Source organism: Henckelia pumila, chromosome 3, assembly GCF_033568475.1.
Source record: "Henckelia pumila isolate YLH828 chromosome 3, ASM3356847v2, whole genome shotgun sequence".
Classification (NCBI taxonomy): Eukaryota; Viridiplantae; Streptophyta; class Magnoliopsida; order Lamiales; family Gesneriaceae; genus Henckelia; species Henckelia pumila.
The window spans coordinates 150,051,398-150,070,133 of record NC_133122.1 but is presented as its reverse complement, the minus strand read 5'-3'; the positions used below and the strand labels follow the sequence as shown (position 1 = coordinate 150,070,133).

Genomic DNA, 18,736 nt, shown 5'->3' with positions numbered 1-18,736 from the left:
GCCGTATGCCCGAACCGGAAGTCACCGAACTCAAGAATCTTAAGAATAATTAACTTAATAATTAAACAAATAACATCTGAAGGAATTTAAGCACTAACTTAGGAATTAAAATCAACACTTTAAATATTTTGATGTCGCAGCGATAAATAAGATTTTTAAATAATAAACAGAGCGATTAAAATAATTTAAACAAACTAGACGAATGTTTAAAAGTAATTTAAATAAATACACAAATGGAATAAAAACATTTAAAATGACTTGGACAGTTAAAAGCATTTAAAATAAATAAGATAGACATTTAAAATAATTTAAAATAACTAATCGATAAACTTAAATTATTTTAAATAAATAAACTGGACAATTCAAATCATTTAAATAGACAAATCTTAAAAATTTAAAATCATTTAAATAAATAAATCTTAAAAAATTAAAATTATTTAAATAAATAAATCTTAAACCTTTTATAATCTTTAAAACAATTAAGTAGTATAATAAAATATTTTAAATTAATATATTTTAAACAATTAATATTTTATTAACACATAAATCAAATAAAAAATTTAAATCAATTAAACTTAAAAAAAAATAATAATCGTAATATTTATTAAATTTAATGCATGCGATTTAGTAGATTAGATTTTAGATACTAAATTATTCGACGGGGCGGGTCTCAAACCAGACGACGTAGAGGGATCGAGGCTGGATCTGGAGCAGTGGTTTCTAGAGTTCCCTTAGTTCTAGGGATTTGTTACAGTTTTGATTTGGTTGTGTAACAAAGTATTCTACTTGGGTTTTTAGTGTCGATTGTATTATGCCGACTTGTTTTGTATTGTTGAGATATTTATTCCGCTGCAAATTTTTGTTTATCGTTTGTTAAGTAAATTGCATCTTAATCTAGCTTAGTAGTAGATGATCCGGGTTGGGTCGCTACACATTTAGTTATTATTATAATGATAGAGTAAAAAGTATGTGTATTTCTTCTTTCGGTACACTATTACAATTTATATAGCTCATTATGTATTTTTAATATGATAATTTCAAAGAGTTATTTGCACCAACCACCCCTGTTAAATATTGAAAATGCACATTTTTCCCCTGTGAAATTTTAATAGGCATCTTCAACTCTAACCTTTTAAAAAATTAGCACACTCTTCCCTTCAGATGAGGGCTTGTTGCGCACGCGGCCCTCATGCGACTGGACAAAGATTTTAATATTTTTTTTGTACCAAATACCCCTGTGAAATATTAAAAATGCATATTTGACCCATGTGAAAATAATTTTTAAATCTATTCAACACATAATACATAATATTTATTAAAATCTAATTATAAAATATTTAGCAAACATTTTTAGTTTTATTAATTTATTTTTAATTTTTAATTTATTATGATTATATAATTGTTTTCTAAAAAATATTATTATTTTATCTTGTTATCATTATTTTATTAAACTTTCTTCTTGTTTTCAACTTCTCCATTAAAAATGCATTCATAAACGAGATTTAAATACCTAAAAGTACCAAAATATTAAATCTAAATGATAAGTACCAAATATTTTTCATTTTATTTATTTAAATTTTAAATTTTAAATTTTAAATTAATTTATTTTTAAATAAAATTATTACTTTATCTCGTTATCATTATTTTATCAAATCACTTCGTGTTTTCAACTTCTTCATTAAACATGATTCATAAATCAAGATTTAAATATCTAAAAATACCAAAATATTGAACCAAATGATAAGTTTATGAATGTTACTTTTTCGATTTAGATTTATATTAGCATGTTATTTTTTTATTATTTATTACAAATTGTGCAATGCATATTCTCGAAAAATTTAAATTTTGGTTTAATAATATATAGTCCTAAATCGAAAAAATAATATGTTTAAACTTATCAGTATAGTTCAATATTTTGATACTTGAAATTATTTAAATACTTGTTTATGAATGCATGTTTAATGGAAAAGTTGGAAATACGAAGTAAATTTAATCTATATATATATAAAAACAGAATAGTCTTCTACAAAAAGTAACTAACAATTTTCCTGCCTAAAGAACATCTATAAATAGAAATAATATTACACCACTATTCATGCGTATATAATATATATTATAATACATAATTAACTAATTAAGTGTTCCGTGCATTTTCCAATACAAACTTAACGTATTTTCTCGGTTCCTGTACAAACATACATAAACCATTAACTAATTAAGTGTTCCGCTTTCTAAATATTCTAGAATACCAACCGTTCCATACATATTCCAATACAAAATTGGTAAGTTAGATCCTACGTATACAGGCACTGCCTTGAGGTAGATCTAACGGTGGATATTTATCAATAAATGTGGGATTCATTATTTTTTAGTGGACCCCGCGTGTATTGATAAATGAGAACTCTTAGATCTATCATAGAGGTAATACCTGTATAGGTAGGTTGAAATGAACCTACAAAATTAATATGTTTTCTATATATGCACACATACAGAGAAAATTTCATCCTAGCCCATGAGTATTACCCCATGGGATAAGTGGAATAATTTTATTGGTTAATATAATGTGAGCCCCACATGATTGAGTGAGACCCACATGATAAGAACCAATAAAATGATTCCACCTACCCCATGGGGTAATACCCATAGGGTAGGATCTAATCAACCTACATACAGATATATATTCTAATACATAATTAATATGTTTTCGGTTTCTGCAAACAGGCATATTTAATTCAACTGTCCATACATATTCCAATACATAATTAATGTATATTTGTGCCCCCGGTTTTGGCATCTATTATATACATAGAAGTCTCTGTCTTTTTCCTCCAGCATTTGATTTGAAAGGGCATTTTGAAGACCATCAAGAGATAACAATGACACCACTTTTCAGTTTGATCAATCAACTTACCCCGAAGAAGATGTTCTGGACACTTAAAGGGCGGTTGGTTCGCTGCTACAAGCTGACTATCTTTGGAAAAGATCTAGATGACATTTTCAGCATTGAATGGTCAAATTTTTTTTCAATACTTTTCTTTAAAAAATTTCTATCATTTTTTACTATATCTTTCTTTAAAATAATTTTAAATTTCTATTCAGGGTTCAAGGATTCATGCCATCATAAAAAAGTGAGTTTTCTATATATGTTTTTATTTTGATTTGTAAATTTGAAAGTGAAGTTACGTTCCTGTTTGTATTTCAGTTGAACTCAATACTCACGATTCTTGTGCTCCTCAAATAAAAAAATGTAGAAACTACATGGAAAACATATAATCATTAGCTTACAACTTTTAAAAATCAGGTTCTAAGAATCATACATGCACAGACCATCAAACATGCAGAAATCTATACACTTAAAAGTCTAAAATGTAGTAGATTTGATTCGAAAATCACCAGAAATCCTACCAGATTCTGTTATACACGTTTATTCATCATATTGAAAAAATCCATAAATAAATGAATATTCAAAAAAATATAATTATTATACGATTCAACTATTTGCCTTTGAATCGAAACACGTGTTACCACTATGGCAAGAGCAGTGGATCCATGATTATTCTTTTGATTTTGACAAAATACGAAGACATAATGAACTCAATAACTCATCAACAATTATTGTATTTGAGGAACTTTTTCATAATTTATAATAATTTCTTTTCGCACGTTAATGTAATACTCATTGTCAAATTAATGTATTTACGTTTTATTGCATAGCCAAAAAATTCATATCATCTCATATTTTTATTATATTACATTATATATAAACAGGGGCGGAGCCAGGATCACGCAAGAGGGGGGGCAACTAAGAGAACTGAAAGCGTAAACATGATAGATTTTTGATTTTTTTTTTTAAAAAAAATAGAGATATTATTAGAAATGAAAAAAAAAAAACAAGAAAGGGGGGTAAGCTCAAACCTCTCTCAAGATCTAAATAATTAAATAAGTTTCGAGTGAATTCTAATATAATAAAGTTGTCGAACATGATCAAAATGCTCAAATTGGATTTTTAATTGCAGCATCTCATGTTCTGCAAAGTTTTTTTGGATAAAACTTAGTAGATAAAACGAGATTCATTGCATTCAATTTTCTGCAAATTTATTTAACACTATCTATTCTATCTTTATCAATTAAATTACATTATGATTCATGAATATTGTAAAAATACATTATTATCCACAAATATTTTCGACCAATTATTCAACATATAGAAATAGTCAAACAAAAATAATCAAAAACGCAAAAATTAACAATGCTAATTTTATTTTTTACAATAAATTTTAGTATTTCTAACATTGATATCGAATGTGTTGTCCCATAATTAAATGAAACAAATATTTAAAACAAGAAAAAAATAAATAGAAGAATTAAGAAATATATGCTCTCAAGAAACCAAAACCAAATTGTTTGAGAAAAAATGATTTAAAATACACGATATGAAAAAAAAATACACAAAAAACACCTGAAATCATTTACGAAATGCCCTTAAATATTTTTTTTAAGGCAAAACGACCTTAAATCTTAATTAGGTGTTGGTCGTCCACTCGAAAAAGTCGAATAGAAAAAATAAATCAAATATCTCATAGAAAAAGAGTTTGATCGCCACTTAAAATAAATTACTTTATTTTATTTGAGAAGCCAATTTATTATATATTAAAAAAATGGAGCACAACCCATTAAAGTTTATTAAAAAGAATACCAAACAAAACCAATATATATATATATACACTAAATTGTTTTTTTTTTTTTTGGGGGGGGTGGGGGGGTGAGGGGGTGGGGCCTGTATATAAATAATATTCCGTGCTTTGCACGGGTGAGATACTAGTAAAATAATGATAACAGGATAAAGTAATAATATTTTTTAGAAAATAATTAATTAATGATAATACATTTAAAATAAAAAATAAAAAATAATAAAACAAAAAATGTTTTCTAAATATTTATAATTGTATTTTATTAAAAACTGTGTATTATGGGTTGAATAGATTTAAAAATTATTTTCACAGGGGTCAAATATGCATTTTTAATATTTCATAGGGGTATTTGGTGCAAAAAATATCAAAATCTTTGCCCAGTCGCATGAAGGGAGCGTGCGCAACAATCACTCATCTGAAGGGGCGAGTGTGCTAATTTTTTAAAAGGTTAGGGTTGAAGATGCATATTAAAATTTCACAGGGGAGAAGTGTGCATTTTCAATATTTCACAGGAGTGGTTGGTGCAAATAACTCTAATTTCAAAAAACATATATACACATATGTGTGTGTTATTTATGTATTTATTCACACTTCAATATATATTTATCGATTATGATATGCTCCTTTATTTTACATATTTTATTTATTTATTTATTATTATTATTATTATTATTATTATTATTAAATAAACTTTTATTTATTATTTTTAAATGGTTTAGTAGGTCTATTGTACTTCATTTTCAATTTTATTTACTATTTTTTAAAATTCTTAAATCCTTCATTTTTAATTTTATTATTAATTTTAAATGGTTTAATAGGCCTATTGTACATTTGTACTTAATTTAATATTCTTATTGTACTTAATTTAAGCGTAACATTCCCCATAAATCGAAACCTAGATTTCTAAAATTTTATTTTTAATTATTATTTTTGTATTGAAAAAGATCTAGAAAATTAGTAAAAATAACAAAATTTTCTGGATTTTAAATTAAATTTTAAAATAAAGTGTAAATATAAAAAAAAATACATTTTTATTTATTTAAATTTGACTTCGCTAGTTGTGGTGGATCTCCTTGGTCCTTGAAATTTAAAAAAACTTTATTGCTCTACAAAAAACAATTATACACATGTGTGTGTTATTTATGTATTTATTCATACTCCAATATATATTTATCGATTATGAGATCGTGTAGTGACCCTGCATGGTATCACCTACTAACTGGCAACTAATAGCATGCATTAAACTTAATACAGCAAAATAACTTAACAGAGTAAAACGTGTGAAAACATAACCATAAATTACATATCAGCTTAGTATAAAAGTGTCAAGCTTATTCATCAGTAGTGATACAACCATATCAAAATACTTAAAAGTAAACATTATACAGCTATATCGAATCTTGCTATATAATTAACTCCTCAAGGCTCCTGCTCCCTAGTCCTGCCTTGAACTACCAGCTCCGTCCATCCTGCGACCTGCCCCATGGAATAGGGTGTCCAAGATAACAACTAGGACGTGAGCGCTAACGCCCAGTACATAAACATGAGTACACGTATAAATATGATGCATGCAACATGATGACTGGTAAAAGGTCATCTGAAAAGTCATGCGCAGAACCGGCGCCAAATGAGTGCTGCCACCGCACGGATCAACCTCTGGGTGCAACCACACTCGTCAAGTACTCCAGATTAGACAGACATAAATGCTCCCGCCGTCGCGGTACTCTCAGTGACAGACTATCGAGTATAGAGCTGAGCGGCTCTATAGTCAGGTATAACAGGGTATAGGCTCAACATGTATATGCACATGACATATGAATATAGAAAGCGGTAAATCATATATCATGCCATATAATAATGCCAAATAAATGCAACATATAAACATGTATACTCGCTGGCAATCTCAGTCAATGTGTACGTACCTCTAGGCTAGTTCAAGTATAGTAGGATCCTAGGTTCCAAGCCTATATTCAAAAGTTCACCGTATCACTACATAAATTCTATAAGCCTTAACTAAGCTAATAAGTACTCCCAAAACTTAAATAGATTCCCGGACCATACCTTCATCCGTAGATAGACCTTTGGAGTCGCTAGTCCCGGATGACTATAACCACTCCTTGGTTATTCCAGAACCTCTATTATAACCGATAGGGCCCTCAAGTGTATAACTCACACTATATAACTGAACACTCGGAATACTTGATTTATATCTAATTTCTCGTCCGAATGGCCCTATTTATAGGCAAAATATGCCGGAGTTCGGAGCCTCCGAACTGGGGTTCGGGCCCTCCGAACCTGCATGCCCGAAACTTGTCGAAAATCGCGGATTAGTCATCTAACATTGCTGTCTGGGGGAGTTCGGAGCCTCCTAAGTGCTGGGTTCGGATGGTCCAAACTTGGTCTTTGAGTTCGGATGGTCCGAACTCATTTCGGTGCCTCCGAACTGTCTGAGACCCCCGAAACCCTTCCTACCATTTTCGGACGTTCCGGAGCTGATTTTCCACTTATTTTTACCAAATAAGGACTCCTTAATCATTTTTTGCCACTTTTAAAATTATATGACATATCATAGCACGGAAAGTGGAACTTGGCTACTACCTTTATATGTAGCGATCCATCTGGTAATTTTGAAATCTGATGAAGCCCTGGAATTGGTTAATTACCAACCCTTAATCATGTTTAACATATCATTATCTTAAAATAAAGTTCGGGTTACTATAGATCGTCATTTCTTTTTACATTTGCACAAGGTTCGTGTTTTTAGTTCTCAAATTTTTTCCTCTTTATATTTATCAAACTCAAATACAAAGTTTGAAACTAGTTAACGGATTACAATTATGAAAGAGCGAAAATGAAGATCCTAAGAGCTAAAATGAAATGAAGATCCTAAGAGCTAAAATGAAAATCCTGATTTGAAATTGGTAGCTCCGTCATTGTTGCACCCCGTCATTACCTAATATACGGCCCCCCAAATTTACAATCTTGGATCCGCCCCTGACAGTAGCTACTGGCGCCTGTTCTTGTTGGATAAGCCGGCCTTCATGTGCTAATTATTCCTCGGCGCAAAACTCTTTTCGGGAAGATCATGAAGCTCCACCACTTGTATTGTTCTCCACTTCTTGGCTGTTGAGATGTGTGATGATTAATATTAGATGAAAGAGTTTAATGATAGATCATATGACATATGTACAAGTTTCTCACTATATATATATATATATAGAACATTATCCTGCTTTGTGAAAGAAGGTCTTAAAGTGTAATAGACCTATATTGTAAGTTGGGTCAATAATTTTCCCAGACAACAAAAAATGCAAAGCATTCACTATCAGGATTCACTGCATAGAGTCTTGTTTACGGCCTTGTTCCTGTATGGCCTATGCTCCGAGGCGTGACACGATGTAATAATATATACAACAAGTGCTAAACAATAGGAAGTAGGCAAACTAACCATTTTCTACTGCTTGATAACACTCTTGTAGCTTTCTTTTTGCCACCTCTAATTTCATCTGAACCAAAGCCTCGTTGTTAAAATCCAACTTCTGCAGATACAAGAACAGTTGGAGACATGAGAGAGTAATTGAGCTAACAGGTTCACATTGATATCTCTTGTACTTGCACAACTCACCTGTTTGGGAGACATTGGTTTTTTCTGAATTGTGCCTGTGTCTGGTTTCTGCTGAATCTTGATGTTACTCTCAACCCTCGGCTGCAGCGCTGGATTTGGTTTGTTCTGCTTCGAGAGAGAATATTGCTAGGAGTTCCTTTCAAAGGATTGATTGGATTGGATTTGTACAAAGCCTTTTATAAATCAAAGTCTTCTAGTGGAATCCTTCTGGAAACAGAAGATGGGGTGATGTAGGAAAATTCATCTCAGAACATCCAAAAACAACTCTATCTCTTTACTTACTGCACTTACATTATTCTATCTGTCTTAACCTTACAAGTATTCAATCTGCGAGGAAGATTTCTTCCGCCTGATAATTACAGATCTTTCGAGCAGATCAAAGTTTTAAGCAACAAAACTTCTGTCTGATTTTCATAAATCAGATCAAAGAAACTTTAAATTTAAAAATAGTGTATTCACCCCCCCCCCCTCTACACGTATTTTCGATCCTAACAAAAATATTAAAACACGAGGGTTATATTGTTCGAAAATATTACAAATTTTTTTATTAGTTGCAATGTTAAAGATTATATTGATTCCATAACTAATCATGTGATAGTTTTTCTTTCAAATAGTATATATATTATCAATTATTATAAAATATGTTTTATTTAAAGAACGACAACACTTCAATAAAGGGATGGTAATTGATCGGATCTAAATTTAGCCTTGTATTAACCCGCCCCGGAGAGACGAGTTTAGACTCGCCCAAACATGTTCACAAGCAGGTCCCGGTGGGTCTTCGCGTTTGGCCAGACCCACCATATAAATTGCTATTAATAAAGATGATAATAATATTGACTTTTTCATATAGGAAAAATAATACATGATAAATGAGAAAAAATCGTGAAAGAGATAAAAAAAAATTCAACATATGGAGGAAAAAAATATTTATTTATAATTTAAATTAATGTTTAAAATGCATTATATATGTTGTTGTTGTTGTTGTTGTTGTTGTTATTATTATTATTATTACATAAATCAATACTCGTAAAATAATTAATTAACACATAAATTAGAACATTACAAAATAAATATTTTATTTAATTGGATTAACATATCTCACTTATTAGCAAATACATAATAAATCATATCGTTTCAGAGCATACATACATAAGAAAGAAATAAATAAAATGCATTATACCAAACATGTCATACTTGCTCAATATTAATCAACCAAATAATAAAAACTCGAGTTAATAATTGCATAAAAATCAATATCAATATTGATAACATGAGTTATTGATAATGAATTGTTAATATATATTGCTATAGAATAACGATGACTGTAAGTGATGAACATTAAAACTGTAAGCTTTTGGTAAAGTGACAAGCGATCAATCCTACAACTGGTATCAGAGCTAATGTAATGAGTTCGATTCTCATTGATTACAAGGAGTGCAATGAAAGATTGTTGAGTGCAATAAGTGTTCTTGCTTGGTAAAACAATTGAACCATGACGCTTGGTTGTCGTGCGGTTTAAAATATTTGAGTTGCAATATTACCGCCAATTATAGCTTTTGGTAAAGTAGAAAGCGCTCGGTCCTATATATTATTACAAATTATTAATAAAATCTTCTTTATTTATAGAACAACATCATTTCATATACTACAAAATTTTAGAGATATTAAATTAAAAAAAATACATTTATTCTCAAAATGGATAAGACAGTTGAAATACAAGACGAAATGTTAACATTTTTAATCAAAAGCATTCAACATTCAAGCAAAAATTTAGCAATAAAAATTATTGCAATAGTAGATTTCAAACAAATTATCATGAAATTAAAAATAAAAAACGTTAAATAATACATTGATTATTTACGATATTGACTTATAAATAATAGAAGATAATAACACAAAAATGGAGGTTGGAGACAATGAAATTATTTAGTTGGAGTTGTAAAGAATTATTTCAGCATAATCCAACAAAAAAATCAAAGAATAAAGATATAAAAACAAAAATAATTGATAGAGAAAACATCACAAGAATTATTATCGAAAAAAATGACAGAATTAATTTTTTTAGGAATAAATAATGGATGGCAAATGAAAAAGTCGTGAAAGTAGAAAAATGGTTATGCAAAGAAAAAAAAGACGCTGTAATTTAATTTAATGTTTAGAATGCATTATTTGTATTATTATTATTATTTTCTCAAAATCAGTAGTGATAAAATAATTTTTCAACACAATGTGTTATTTATTATATTTTTTCTTAAATATTATTTATTAAATATGTCATGATATCAAATTATATATTTTCCTAAATGTCTAATTTATACAAAATTATAGTATTTGTTACAACTTACAACCATTATTTGCAACAACGTTTGGCCAGACCCAACACAAAATTCTAACTTTTGAAAAGTTAAAGAATAAGCTCAAGAATGCATTAAAAATGATTTTTGACAACCGAAATATTCTTAAAATCAAACTTTCATCTATTTTCCTCATTTATCCCAACTTAAAATTCTTGAAATAAAATCTAAGAATTTATTGCCGAAATCCACCATTGCCGTATGCCGGAACCGGAGGTCACCGAACTCAAGAATCTCAATAATAATTAACTTAATAATTAAACAAATAACATCTGAAGGAATTTAAGCACTAACTTAGGAATTTAAAATCAACACTTTAAATATTTTGATGTCTCAGCGATAAATAAGATATTTAAATAATAAACAGAGCGATTAAAATAATTTAAACAAACTAGACGAACGTTTAAAACTAATTTAAATAAATACACAAACGGAATAAAAACATTTAAAATGACTTGAACAGTTAAAAGCATTTAAAATAAATAAGCTAGACATTTAAAATAATTTAAAATAACTAATCGATAAACTTAAATTATTTTAAATAAATAAACTGGACAATTCAAATCATTTAAATAGACAAATATTAAACATTTAAAATCATTTAAATAAATAAATCTTAAAAAATTAAAATTATTTAAATAAATAAATATTAAACCTTTTATAATCTTTAAAACAATTAAGTAGCATAATAAAATATTTTAAATGAATATATTTTAAACAATTAATATTTTATTAACACATAATCAAATAAAGAATTTAAATCAATTAAACTTAAAAAATAATAATCGTAATATTTATTAAATTTAATACATGCGATTTAGTAGATTAGATTTTAGGTACTACATTATTCGACGGGGCGGTTCTCAGACTAGAAGACGCAGAGGGATCGAGGCAGGATTGAGATCTGGAGCAGTGGTTTCTAGAGTTCCCTTATAGTTCTAGGGATTTGTTACAGTTTTGATTTGGTTGTGTAACAAAGTATTCTAATTGGGTTTTTTGTGTCGATTGTATTCTGCCGACTTGTTTTGTATTGCTGAGATATTTATTCCGCTGTTAATTTCTGTTTATCGTTTGTTAAGTAAATTGCATGCTTAATCTAGCTTAGTAGTAGGTGATCCGGGTTGGATCGCTACACATTTAGTTATTTTTATAATGATAGAGTAAAAAGTATGTGTATTTCTTCTTTCGGTACACTATTACAATTTATATAGCTTATTATGTATTTTAATATGATAATTTCAAACTAAAATAACTGTTTTATTTTATTTTTTTATTAATATCTTAATATTATATTATCATAATCACAAGATTTTTTTATGCATCTTAATTTATCTCATGCCGCTACATTAATTTTTGAAACAAAAAATTATTGAATTATTACAATTTACATGCAACTCATTATATGTTTTATATGATAATTTAATTATCTTTTTCTGTTTAAATTATTTTTTTTTATATTAGTATCTTAATATTATATTATCATAATCAAAAGATATTTTTATACATCTTAATTTATCTCATGTCTCTACATTTTTCGAAAAAAATTATCCCCAATAATTCTCATAATAACTAAATATAAGAATTATACATCCACTTAAAGTATTCAACAATAATTGATTAGAAAAAAGTAGATTTATGGGAAAAAAGTAGATGAATTTTTGTTTATAGTATTTATATATATAAACAGTTAACATGATTTGCATGTAAGATGACAAGCTTAGTTTGTAAGGTAATGGTGATTTCTAATAGGAGCGATGTTCCAATCTTTCTACCTTCATTCTCCCTTTTATTTATTATTATTTAAATGAACTTTTATTTATTATTTTTAAATGGTTTAGTAGGTCTATTGTACATTTGTACTTCATTTTTAATTTTATTAATTGTTTTTAAAATGATTAAATCCTTCATTTTTAATTTTATTTATTAATTTTAAATGGTTTAATAGGCCTATTGTACTTAATTTAAGCGTAAAAATTCCCCATAAATCGAAATCTTAATTTCTAAAATTTTATTTTTAATCATTATTTTTGTATTGAAATAATATAGAAATTAGTAAAAATAACAATATTTTCTGGACTTTAAATTAAATTTTAAAATAAAGTATAAATTTACTAAAAAAAATAGAAATTTATTAATTTAAAATATGATTTCGCTAGTAGTGGTGGATCTTTGGTCCTTGAAATTTTAAAAAAAAAAATTATTGCTATACAAAAAACATATATACACATATGTGTGTGTTATTTATGTATTTATTCAGACTTCAATATATATTTATCGATTATGAGATGCTCCTTTCTTTTACATATTTTATTTATTATTATTATTTTTTAAATAAAATTTTATTTATTATTTTAAAATGGTTTAATAGGTCTATTGTACTTTATTTTCAATTTTATTTATTATTATTTAAAATGCTTAAATCCTTAATTTTTAATTTTATTATTAATTTTAAATGGTTTAATAGGCCTATTGTACTTAATTTAAGCGTAAACATTCTCCATAAATTGAAAACTAAATTTCTAAAATTTTATTTTTAATCATTATTTTTGTATTGAAAAAGATCTAGAAATTAGTAAAAATAACAATATTTTCTGGACTTTAAATTAAATTTTAAAATAAAGTGTAAATTTACTAAAAAAATAGAATTTTATTAATTTAAAATATGATTTCGCTAGTAGTGATGGACTCTTTAGTCCTTGAAATTTAAAAAAACTTTATTGCTATACAAAAAACATATATACACATATGTGTGTGTTATTTATGTATTTATTCACACTTCAATATATATTTATCGATTATGAGATGCTCCTTTATTTTACATATTTTATTTATTTATTTATTTATTTATTATTATTATTATTATTATTATTTTTAAATAAACTTTTATTTATTATTTTTAAATGGTTTAGTAGTTCTATTGTACTTCATTTTCAATTTTATTTATTATATTTTAAAATGCTTAAATCCTTCATTTTTAATTTTATTATTAATTTTAAATGGTTTAATAGGCCTATTGTACATTTGTACTTAATTAATTTAATATGCTTATTGTACTTAATTTAAGCGTAACATTCCCCATAAATCGAAACCTAGATTTCTAAAATTTTATATTTAATCATTATTTTTGTATTGAAAAAGATCTAAAAAATTAGTAAAAATAACAATATTTTTTGGATTTTAAATTAAATTTTAAAATAAAGTGTAAATTTACAAAAAAAAAAACAATTTTATTTATTTAAAATTTGATTTCGCTAGTTGTGGTGGATCTCCTTGGTCCTTGAAATTTAAAAAAACTTTATTGCTATACAAAAAACAATTATACACATGTGTGTCTTATTTCTGTATTTATTCATACTCCAATATATATTTATCGATTATGAGATCATCATTTCTTTTTACATTTGCACAAGGTTCGTGTTTTTAGTTCTCAAATTTTTTCCTCTTTATATTTATCAAACTCAAATACAATGTTTTTTGTAACTAATTAACGGATTACAATTATGAAAGAGCGAAAATGAAAATCCTAAGAGCTAAAATGAAAATCCTCATTTGAAATTGGTAGCTCCGTCATCGTTGCACCCGTCGTTACCTAATATATGGCCCCCCAAATTTACAATCTTGGATCCGCCCCTGACAGTAGCTACCGGCACATGTTCTTGTTGGATAAGCCGGCCTTCATGTGCTGATTATTCCTCGGCGCAAAACTCTTTTTGGGAAGATCGTGAAGCTCCACTACTTGTATTGTTCTCCGCTTCTTGGCTGTTGAGATGTGTGATGATTAATATTAGATGAAAGAGTTTAATGATATATCATATGACATATATACAAGTTTCTCACTTATATATAGAACCTTATCCTGCTTTGTGAAAGAAGGTCTTAAAGTGTAATAGACCTATATTGTAAGTTGGGTCAATAATTTTCCAAGACAACGAAAAATGCAAAGCATTCGTTATCAGGATTCACTGCATAGAGTCTTGTTTACGGCCTTGTTCCTGTATGGCTTATGCTCCGAGGCGTGACACGATGTAATAATATATACAACAAGTGCTAAACAATAGGAAGTAGGCAAACTAACCATTTTCGACTGCTTGATAACACTCTTGTAGCTTTCTTTTTGCCACCTCTAATTTCATCTGAACCAAAGCCTCGTTGTTAAAATCCAACTTCTGCAGATACAAGAAAACTTGGAGACATGAGATAGTAATTGAGCCAACGTACAGGTTCACATTGATATCTCTTGTACTTGCACAACTCACCTGTTTGGGAGGCATTGGTTTTTTCTGAATTGTGCCTGTGTCTGATTTCTGCTGAATCTTGATGTTACTCTCAACCCTCGGCTGCAGCGCTGGTTTTGGTTTCATGGGCCTAGATTGATTGCTCGGAGGCTTTCGCCCATCTAGTCGAGATTCAGTACAGTGTGGTTTTGGTTTGGCTAGTGGACATTCACCATTTTGAGGCCTATTTGGTTCAAGCATTTGTTTCTTCAATGTAGCTTCCTGATTTTCTTTCTTTTCAACCTTCCTGCTAGTCGGAGGAATGCTTGAATTACCGGGATCCTTGAGCTTCAACTTCGGAATGTCCGTCTTCTCAAGGGACAGCTCTCTGCTATTTTCTTGGTTCTTGTTGAAGGCCCCACTGTTTCCAAGGTCTGAAACCGTAACCAAGAGCATGAATCTTTATTCGTTTTCAAAAGGGCAATTCTTATTAAAAGAACCGAATAGCCAAAATATAACATAACATATGAAGCGTTAAAAGGGAGAAAGAAACTCACTTCCATCATCATCCATGCCATCAAAGAACTTCACCAATCATGAAAAGATAGAAAAAAACAAATAAGTTAACCATGTCATGAAATCAGAAAAGTCACAAATTGCAGAACTTTAACAGCAAAATGAGGAGATATGACACCTTTGACAGCTCCATTGAAGCAGTAGTAGTAAAGAAAGCTCCTTCATCTAGCGGAGGAGACGGAAGCCCTCCCTCTTCTTCTTCTTCAGCGGTCATTTTAACTGATTCCGTTTCGGCTTCTCCACCTAAGAAAATAATCCATTATTCACAATTAAGAAACACAAATTTTAGTTCACAATCAGAAAATCTTTATGACTAACTTCTTGTAATGGCTGTTGTAGCTTTCATCCATGCATCAATCATAATTCTCCATTCCCTGAATTTTCAAACAGAAAAGGAACAAACGTTCATTAACAGCTTTAAATGCGCCAGAAAAACATTCTAGATTGTTAGTTCACCAACGTAGCCACTATTCGAAATATCAGTAATAACTATAGACTCAAAATGGGGTATTGTGGTATGGCATAAAAGGAACAAACAAAAGTGGGGGAACCAAAGTTGAGTTGGCAGAGGACAGCTCCTCTCGCATTCTATATACAACGAAGTATAGTTTCACTTTCTCAAAATATTTCAACTTCTAGTTTCACTCCTCTCCACTTCTCTTTCAGTCTTTTGGCTCTGCCGCCATCTAACATACAAGGTAAGAGATATATAGTAATGCAATGTATTTTGACACGTATCAGTATGATTAGGTTCTTTCTCTTTAGTACTCCAAAACAAACTATACTCCAAGGAGAAACAAAACCGATAGTATCATAATTAGGCGATAGAAGACAGTTCATACTCCATTAATGCCGCAACAAGATTCTGAATATCCTTGGAAGCATGCTTTTGCAGAACCTTAACAGACTTTCCAATGTGAGTAACCTGAGATGAGATCATTTGAAACAAGATTAAGAACAAAATGTCGCAGAAGAATATAATCCTAAACAAGGATTCCGGTCGAACCTTTAGTGTCTCTAAGGAGATATGCATAAGTTGAAGCCGCCTCAATGAATCAAACAATAACTCCACCGGCTGGTCAAGAAAAACAAGGCAACAATCAAAACCATAACTAAAACAAACACAGGCAATAGCTAAAGTAGTAAGCAACAATTATACAAAGAACATCTACATAAACCAAATAAAAAAAAACAAAAACAAGTAAAAGAATCCCATTCGTCAGTTCAACCGAGAAAACATCAACAAAAGTAGACCTCAATCTGGTAGATAAAAATACCAAGTTTTTAGCAATATTTAATACAACATAGATTGAACCATAATGAACACAGAAACAAACCAACCTCTTCATCCTTATTACCCAAAATTTCTTTGATCCTCAAAACCTCATCAAAAACCTTAAATTCTTCATCAATTTCATCAGTCAATGCTTCAGCATCTCCGAAACTCCAATTGTTGTCACAATTCCAACTCGCCTTCACCGCCCTTCTTCGACTTTCATCAAATTCATCACCACATCCATTATTGTTCGCCTTGCTTTCCTCCGTACCAGTCCTACTTTTATTATTGTTCTCCACACCACCACAATTTATAACAGAAGGTTCAGTCCTATCACAGCCAGAACACTTGGTCATTTGACTCACGAATAACATCTCAGCGATTCGATCCCTCTTCAATTTGAAGTCGTAAGGGTAATCGCAGGCGGCAACCATTATTGCATGCTCGATCACATTAAAGATATCAGAATTTGAACTTCTGAAAAAATCCCTCCATGTATCGAGACTCACTGATGCATCGCCCATGGTCAGAATTCGACGATTAGATTCAGTTCCAAGCTAGCGTTTCTTCGACTACCCAGATAAAGAAAATGGATTTCTTGATCAAAGATAAGGCGTCCGAATTCAATCTCTTTCAAGAAGTTGGGTTCTGCATGTAAATTTAAATTCTTCACTTCAAGATTAAAAAACTCCGACAAATCCCAAGAAAAAGAAAAGAACACAGTCTAAAGAAAGTCTATTTCCCGAATGAGAGAGAACCTTATATGGAGAGCGAATGTATCGCTTGGATAGAAGAAGGAATATTTTCTGTGGGCTTAAAAGTTTGAAAAATATGAAGAAATTGGCAGGTGATGTGCACAAATATAACGGGGCGGTTTCAGTTCTTTGCGTACGTATGCTGCGACAAATATTTGTGATGCTGCTTACAAAATTCATAAATATTATTATTTACAATTTATCCATATCATAAAATTATCTTGATGAAAAAATCTTTTCGTGAAATATACAATGAAAATTACAAATTCGGTTACAAATTATATTTGAAATCATAAATTCATCCCTACATTTTATTTTTTTTTAAAAAAAACTCTTTCAAAAATGTATTTTTGTAATTTCATATGCATTTAATAACCTAATGTGTGATCTAATTTGTGTCTGCTACATGATCCTATTTTTATTAGTACATGTCAGATAATTTTGTAATTTTAAAAATTACGTTGTAATCGTTTTTGTAATCTAATGCTTGCTTTTTTTTTTAATTTATAGATTTAAATTTGACTTTTGTCTTTTTGGGTTTGATTGAATAAATAATAATACCATAAAGGCATAAAAAGATTGTTTTAATAATTAAATCATTAATTAGATTTGATGCATAAAAGTGGCGTTGAATAATTTGGAACGATTAGGCAGGCACCGAGACTGTTGCATCGGATAGATACTTGGCGACTCGATTTTATTTGGGCCGTGCTAAATTCACGCACCTGTGACAATTAGAGCAAAGGGTGTCCACAAGAATTTACGCGGAACTCACTAGTTTTTAAAAAGTTTTAGGATACAAAATTAAAATAGAAAATGGAGAAAACGTCATTAAAATTAGAGCACATGAAGGCCGGCTTATCCAACAAGAACAGGCGCCGGTAGCTACTGTCAGGGGCGGATCCAAGATTGTAAATTTGGGAGGCCGTATATTAGGTAACGACGGGGTGCAACGATGACGGAGCTACCAAGTTCAAATGAGGATTTTCATTTTAGCTCTTAGGCTCTTTCATCATTGTAATCCGTTAATTAGTTTCAAAAAACTTTGTATTTGAGTTTCATAAAAATTATTATACATATTCCATTACAATTTATCGATATCATAAAATTATCTCGATGAAGAAATCTTTTCGTGGAAAATTTGGAATATACAATGAAAATTACAAATTCGGTTACAAATTATATTTGAAATCATAAATTCATTCCTACATTTAAAAAAAATAAAAAAAAAACTCTTTCAAA

General features: G+C 29.3%; 1 protein-coding gene across 1 annotated transcript in view; it reads right to left on the bottom strand.

Moving 5' to 3' along the window:
- LOC140889733 (probable mediator of RNA polymerase II transcription subunit 26b) overlaps window positions 1-17,503 on the bottom strand; it is a 45,362-nt gene extending 27,859 nt beyond the window's left edge. The window contains exons 1-10 of the mRNA XM_073297455.1: window positions 16,805-17,503; window positions 16,470-16,538; window positions 16,306-16,388; window positions 15,782-15,837; window positions 15,582-15,706; window positions 15,445-15,472; window positions 14,930-15,321; window positions 14,749-14,839; window positions 8,317-8,405; window positions 8,150-8,230 (exon numbers count right to left, since the gene is read on the bottom strand). Of these exons, the coding sequence (XP_073153556.1) occupies window positions 8,150-8,230; window positions 8,317-8,405; window positions 14,749-14,839; window positions 14,930-15,321; window positions 15,445-15,472; window positions 15,582-15,706; window positions 15,782-15,837; window positions 16,306-16,388; window positions 16,470-16,538; window positions 16,805-17,263 (1,473 nt within the window). The 5' untranslated portion in view covers window positions 17,264-17,503. The remainder of the gene's footprint in view (window positions 1-8,149; window positions 8,231-8,316; window positions 8,406-14,748; window positions 14,840-14,929; window positions 15,322-15,444; window positions 15,473-15,581; window positions 15,707-15,781; window positions 15,838-16,305; window positions 16,389-16,469; window positions 16,539-16,804) is intronic.
- Window positions 17,504-18,736: the final 1,233 nt, after the last annotated feature.